General features: G+C 35.4%; 1 protein-coding gene across 1 annotated transcript in view; it reads left to right on the forward strand.

The window, feature by feature from the left end:
* The window catches only part of LOC113810592 (proclotting enzyme), a 20,114-nt gene extending 15,611 nt beyond the window's left edge, over window positions 1–4,503 (forward strand). Inside the window, exons 10-11 of the mRNA XM_027362218.2 lie at window positions 474–607; window positions 4,079–4,503. Coding sequence (XP_027218019.2) covers window positions 474–607; window positions 4,079–4,252 — 308 coding nt within the window. The 3' untranslated portion in view covers window positions 4,253–4,503. The remainder of the gene's footprint in view (window positions 1–473; window positions 608–4,078) is intronic.
* The last annotated feature ends 3,412 nt before the right edge of the window (window positions 4,504–7,915 follow it).

Genomic DNA, 7,915 nt, shown 5'->3' on the forward strand with positions numbered 1-7,915 from the left:
TCAGATAGAAAACATGTTAACATCTATAGTTAAAGCAAATATTCATGGATTGAAAATGGACCAAAGTTGAATTCAAATCTGTCAAAATACATCAATCTCCACCTATACCAAAAAAAGAAGAAAAAAAGTCTTTAAAATTCGCATAACACACAACACTCCACGCCCATATCCAACGCCACCCGCCCCCACACCTCCCAACCCCCACCATAACCCACCCAACACGCTCTCCTCAACTCCCCCCCACCCTCCCAACCCCCACGCTCTCCTCAACTCCCCCCACCCTCCCAACCCCCACCATAACCCACCCAACACGCTCTCCTCAACTCCCCCCACCCTCCCAACCCCCACCATAACCCACCCAACACGCTCTCCTCAACTCCCCCCCACCCTCCCAACCCCCACGCTCTCCTCAACCCCCCCCACCCTACCCACCCCCCACCATAACCCACCCACACGCTCTCCTCAACCCACAGGCAGCCTCTCGTCCTATCTACGAGAATACGACACCGTGGGTTACAGCCTTCCCGACTGCATCAGTTTCTACGGTTCTTGGATGCGGCCGACGCAGATGTGCACGGACGGAGCGCAGAGGAGACATACGTGTTCTGTGAGTGTGTTGGGGGGGGGGGAGGGTGAGAGGGGGGTTGGTGGGGGAGGGGGGAGGGTGTAGATGGGTGGGGATAGGGTGGAGGTGGGTGGGGATAGGGTGTAGATGGGTGGGGAGTTGGTGGGAGGGGTGGGGGTTGGTGGGAGGAGTGGGGGTTGTAGGGGAAAGGGGTGGGTGGAAGTTGGAGGGGTGTGGGTGTTGGTGAGAGTGGGTTGGGGTGTAGGTGGGAGGGGGTGGTTATGTGTGTGTGTGTATCTTTATCCCATCAAAACACATTTTTCTGACATTTGAGCAATTGTATAATGACAAGAATATTGTTCAAATTAATTGAAAACCCATGCCATTTTCTACATTTTTACGACAGTCGTAATCAACTTCGTTTGCTTTGCGCGTGCGCGCGCACACACACAACAAAATAGAATAGATAAATGATATATAAATAAATGGAAAATAAAAGAATGAGATAATAAATAAATGAATAAAGATTAATAATAAAAATAAATAAATAAAGATCAATAATAAAAATAAATAAATTATAATAAATATAGACACATTATATAAAAAACGCTATGCAACCTAACCTAACATAGCCCAACATAATCTAACATAACCTAAAATAGCCGAACATAACCTAAAATAGCCCAACATAACCTAAAATAGCCCAACATAACCTAAAATAGCCCAACATAACCTAAAATAGCCCAACATAACCCAACATAACCTAAAATAGCCCAACATAACCTAACATAACCCAACATAACCCAACACAACCTAACGTAGCCCAACATAACCTAAAATAGCCCAACATAACCTAAACTAGCCCAACATAACCCCAACATAACCTAAAATAGCCCAACATAACCTAAAATAGCCCAACATAACCTAAAATAGCCCAACATAACCTAAAGTAGCCCAACATAACCTAAAATAGCCCAACATAACCTAACATAACCTAAAATAGCCCAACATAACCTAAAATAGCCCAACATAACCTAAAATAGCCCAACATAACCCATAACCTAAAATAGCCCAACATAACCTATCATAACCCAACATAACCTAACATTGCCCAACATGGCCCAACATTACCTAAAATAGTTCAACATAACATAAAATAGCCCAACATAACCTAAAATATCGCAACATAACCTAAAGTAGCCCAACATAACCTAAAATAGCCCAACATAACCTAAAGTTCCCCAACATAACCTAAAATAGCACAACATAACCTAACATTGCCCAACATGGCCCAACATAACCTAAAATAGCCCAACATAACCTAAAATAGCCCAACATAGCCCAACATAACCTAAAATAGCCCAACATAACCTATCATAACCCAACATAACCTAACATTGCCCAACATGGCCCAACATTACCTAAAATAGTCCAACATAACCTAAAATAGCCCAACATAACCTAAAATAGCCCAACATAACCTAAAATAGCCCAACATAACCTATCATAACTCAACATAACCTAACATTGCTCAACATAACCCAACATAACCTAAAATAGTCCAACATAACCTAAAATAGCCCAACATAACCTAAAATAGCCCAACATAACCTAAAATAGCCCAACATAACCTATCATAACTCAACATAACCTAACATTGCTCAACATAACCCAACATAACCTAAAATAGTCCAACATAACCTAAAATAGCCCAACATAACCTAAAATAGCCCAACATAACCTAAAATAGCCCAACATAACCTAACATTGCCCAACATAACCTAACATAACCCAGCATAACCTAACATAACCTAACACAGCCCAACATAACCCAGCCAACATCCGAGCCAAGCCAGGAGGGAATTTCACCTCCCCCCCTCCCCTTCCCCTACCCCCCCACACCCCAATAGTCAGTCCCCCTCTGAACGGCGGCCCCGGTAACCTAACCTTAATTGCGAGGTCATTGGCGTCGGGTCATTGGGGTCAAACGGTTCGCCATCTTGGGTATTTTTTTTTTTTTTTTTTTTTTTTGCAATTGGTTTGGTATTTTTAAGAGAAGAAAGTTTTTTTTTTTAATTAGTTTGGGTGAGATTGAGTTATTTAGAGTATGAGATTTGGGGAATCTTAGAGTGGGAGATGTGTGGATATCTTATTTATTTGTGTATGTGTATTTGTATGTATTTATGTTATATATATATATATATATATATATATATATATCTATATATATATATATATGTGTGTGTGTGTGTGTGTGTGTGTGTGTGTGTGTGTGTGTGTGTGTGTGTGGGTATGTGTGTGTGTGCGTGTGTGTGTGTATGGGGGGGGGGTATGTGTGTTTGTGTGCGTGTGTTCGTGTGCATGCATGTGTGCGTACATGCGTTTGCGTGTCTATGTGCGTGCGTGCGTATCTGTATGTATATCTACATCTTAAATCTCCTAAAATCCCTCATATCAGCATCCAATCAAAAATCTAAACGAATTATTTATCTTATTTATTTATTTATTTTTATCAGGGTCGTTTTGATTTTCAATTGCAGCATCCAATTAAAAATAATTAAAAATCAAAACGAATTATTTATTCTATTTATTTATTTATTCTTTACCAGGGTCGTTTTGATTTTGAATTGCAGCATCCAATTAAAAATAATTAAAAATCAAAACGAATTATTTATTCTATTTATTTATTTATTCTTTACCAGGGTCGTTTTGATTTTGAATTGCAGCATCCAATTAAAAATAATTAAAAATCAAAACGACATATTTATTCTATTTATTTATTTATTCATTTTTATCAGGGTCGTTTTGATTTTTAATTGCAGCATCCAATTAAAGATAATTAAAAATCAAAACGAATTATTTATCTTATTTATTTTTTTATCAGGGTCGTTTTGATTTTTAATTGCAGTATCCAATTAAAAATAATTAAAAATCAAAACGAATTATTTATTCTATTTATTCATTTATTAATTTTTTATCAAGGTCGTTTTGATTTTGAATTGCAGTACCCAATTAAAAATAATTGAAAATCAAAACGAATTATTTATTTTATTTATCTATCTATCTATTTATTTATTATTATTATTTACCAGGGTCGTTTTGATTTTTAATTGCAGCATCCAATTAAAAATAATTAAAAATCAAAACGAATTATTTATTCTATTTATTTATTTATTTTTATCAGGGTTGTTTTGATTTTTAATTGCAGCATCCAATTAAAAATAATTAAAAAATCAAAACGAATTATTCATTCCATTTATTTATTTATTTATTTATTATTATTATTTTACCAGGGTCGTTTTGATTTTTAATTGCAGCATCCAATAAAAAATAATTAAAAATCAAAACGAATTATTTATTTTATTTATTTATTCATTTAATTTATTTTTTACCAGGATCGTTTTGTAATTATTTATTTTATTTATTTAATTTTTATCAGGGTCGTTTTGATTTTTAATTGCAGCACCCAATTAAAAACAATTAAAACACAAAACGAATTATTTTTTTTACCAGGGTGACTCCGGTGGCCCGGTGATGCGCATAGAAAACGGGAAGGTATTTCAGGTCGGCGTCATCAGCTTCGGAGCGTCGGCGGACTGTAAGGATCAAAGTCCCGACGGTCAAGTACGCGTCGCCGCCTTTATCGACTGGTTCGAATCCATTACGGGACTCACATTCTCGATTTAATGAAGGATTTGATGGGTCGCGGGTTCAAAATTATTTATTTATTTGTTTAATTATTTTTATTCGTAAATGTTAGGTTGAGTCTGAATTTTCTTTGTGAAAAAAAAAAAATGGAAGTTACTTGAATCTTTTTGTATTTTTCATTTTTTATTTCTTTATAAATTATATTCTTGTTTAAATCGTTTTTTTCATAATTGCGGTTATTATTGGCTTTGAATTGGGCGTATTATCCTTGAATAAATATCCAGATGAGAGTGTCTTTTTTTTATTACACATTGTATATAGACACACACGCACACGCACAATCACACACACACACACACACACACACACTCACACACACACACACATACATACACACTCACTCTCACTCACACACACAAACACATACACACACACATACATACACACAACCACACACACACTCTCTCTCTCTCTCTCTCTCTCTCTCTCTCTCTCACACACACACACACACACACACACACACACACACACACAATGTTCGCATTCCCTTGTGTCGTTACGCATAAATATACACATCCACTCAAACCTCACACAAATAAACGAGTTTTTTTCCCTCCCCATTTTACCCAATATAAACTTCATCATCAATACCAATAAATGAGTTATTTCGTCGATAAAGAAAAATGCAAATAAAATAAATCACCATATGGGTTGTATATTCAAAACAACGATCATGTAATCAGTAGCAATAATTGATAATCATATTAGTCACGTTGTATAAGTAATAATAATAGTGTTATCAATAATCTTGTGTGAACCGTTTTTTTCTCATAATTACGGTTGTTATTGGCTATGAATTGGGCGTATCACCCTTGAATAAATATCCAGATGAGATTGTGTCGTATACAATAGTGATATCTATGATTAGAAGCACTTCGATCATGATCCGGATTAACACCAAAATTTAATGAGGTCTAAATTGGCCTAAGACGCACCTCTAGAAAAAAAAAAAATAATAATAATAAATAGTAATAAAACAATGAAAATAAAAATCAGTTTATAACTTTTTCAGTTATTCTGCTAACTAATGAAACAAACTAACTAACGTTATCAAAAACATAACCTCCTTGAAGCAGGTGATGATTTTGCGAATATAAATAAGAATAATGATCTAAAATGATAATAATAACAATGATAATGCGGATAATGATAACTATAACCATAATAATAATAATAATAATAGTAACAATAATAATAATGATAATGATAATAATCATGGTGATGATGATAATGATGATGATAATGATAATGATGATAATAATGATAATAATAGTAATAACATTAATAATAAAAATAATGATAACGATAACAAGAGCATCATAAGCAAAATATCCAAAATAACCCAAACCATTATCGATATCAAAAAGATAAAACCAAGAACGCGAACGATAATTATAACGAAGAGAAACAACGAGACGAAAGCAGGAAGGAAATGACAAGAATTCACAAAAAAACGATGTCAGGAATAACTTAGCAGCATCGAGCATGACTGGGTAAGTAGGCTCTGCAACGGGTCACTAACGGTACAGCAAATGCATGTCTTGGAAAATAAATCTATTGCGCATTTTCGATCAGCTGATAAATGCTTGTGTTTGTGTACTAAGGAGTTTCCCGTTTTCTTTAATGTCTGTCTTTATTATTTATATTTTGCTATTATTTATATCTGTTATTATCATTATCTATATGTGGGTAAAAATCAAACTTTATGCTGTGTATGATTTATTCTGGTAATGAATATGTGTTTTATTTTCTGTCGTCTGGATGTGTATATAAAAAGATGAAAAGGTGCGATTCTAAAAAGATACAACAGTTACCCCTCAAGCGTGGAAGCCGGTTGAGTACGTGCTTATTAAATTTCATGACCCTTTTTTTAATTTGTCGCTGACGTACGTGTCTCTATTGTATTCAAAGTATTTTCATATATATATATATATATATATATATACATATATATATATACATATATATATACACACACACACACACACACACACACACATATATATATATATATATATATATATATATATATATGTGTGTGTGTGTGTGTGTGTGTGTGTGTGTGTGTGTGTGTGTGTGTGTGTGTGTGTGTGTGTATGGATAATATTATATGTATGAATATATATATGTACACACATACATATAAATATAAATATAAATATACATACATACATATATATATATATATATATATATATATATATATATATATATATATATATATACATACATATATTACACACAAACACACATGCACACAATACGCACAGCACGCATAGACACAGTAAATACAAATAAATATCATATTTTCTAATAACTGAAATAGAATCAGGCCGTTTATAACCCTATTTTGCCCCAACACCATGACCGCGTCTCCATGGCAACAACCATTCGACATTGCACATCAGAGTTGCAATGTCGGTGTTTTTTTTTTCTTTGTACTTATCTGAGGATTGCGGGAACAGGAAAAAAAATAGCGGTTGATTCATGAAAGTAGGAAAAATGAAGCAATATTTGTTGACGTGATTTTTAAAGGGATAGAGAAAAGTGTTAATAGTATCTGTTTCTTTTTTAGTGTTATTAGAGTTTATTCCATAATTTGTAATTGGTGAATAGTGAGTAATGATATGGTACTATAAGCATAGCAGATGTATCAGCTGAATTGGTGATCGTACATAAAAGGAAAAAATGCAACACGACAGAATTAGAAAGACTCGGGATATCTGAACGAACAATACACAAATAGACATTTCCCCCTTGCTATAAATAACCACCACATATAAAACAACGAAACACAAGAAGGAAAAAACACGGGAAAAAAAACACACCCACCCGTCCCTGCACCAAACCAGGAAACGCCACCTGCAAAATTGGGTACCGCTGGAGGGTGGTGGGTATGCCTGGGCGCCCCATCGGAAGGGTTGGTACACCTGCTTGCGGCCCGGGTAGGCGTTTACAACGGTGATGCTGAAGCGCTGACCTGTTACGGATTCATCTCCCGTCCCTCCTTTCACGTGACGAAGGACCCCTGTGTACGAGGCGTGTGTGGATACCTTTATTATAATATAGACGATGTGTGTGTGGCATGTGAGTAGAAAATAAGGACAGCCTGTTCTTTAAAAGGTTCGATCTAAGGAAGAACCGTGCGAGGTGAGGTACTGGAACCCTGACAAGGAAAGGACGCAGGTGTTCTAATCCCATTAGAGTAGAAATACGTAAAACAGATCCTCAAACGTGCCTTGAATTTCGTGTTTGTTTGTATTATTCACAGGTGATAAGAACACCCCCTTTGTTTTGGCGTGTGTTATCACCGTGGTTGAAAAAAATATCTGATTAAATTTGATAAAACGTATTCTAGATTCACGTGTATATCTTACGTGTGTTTTCGTCGAGTGAATTCCTGGTTCGTTCGCTCAGTGCTTTCAGAAAGAGAACTATAATCAATACTGTTATAATAGAGTAAAAGTTTCTCGAAATAGACTTCATTCCGGGTGAAAATAACATGTACGTGATCTGCGCATCGAAATCTCGGTCTGTTTACATGTCAGTGAAAGTGCTCGGTCCGTTGTAGAGTGAAACGAAATCGGCGATAACTTGAATAAACTTAAAAAAACAACTATAACAAGGTGATGTAAATGAAGA

The sequence above is a fragment of the Penaeus vannamei genome, chromosome 42 (assembly GCF_042767895.1).
Source record: "Penaeus vannamei isolate JL-2024 chromosome 42, ASM4276789v1, whole genome shotgun sequence".
Taxonomy (NCBI): Eukaryota; Metazoa; Arthropoda; class Malacostraca; order Decapoda; family Penaeidae; genus Penaeus; species Penaeus vannamei.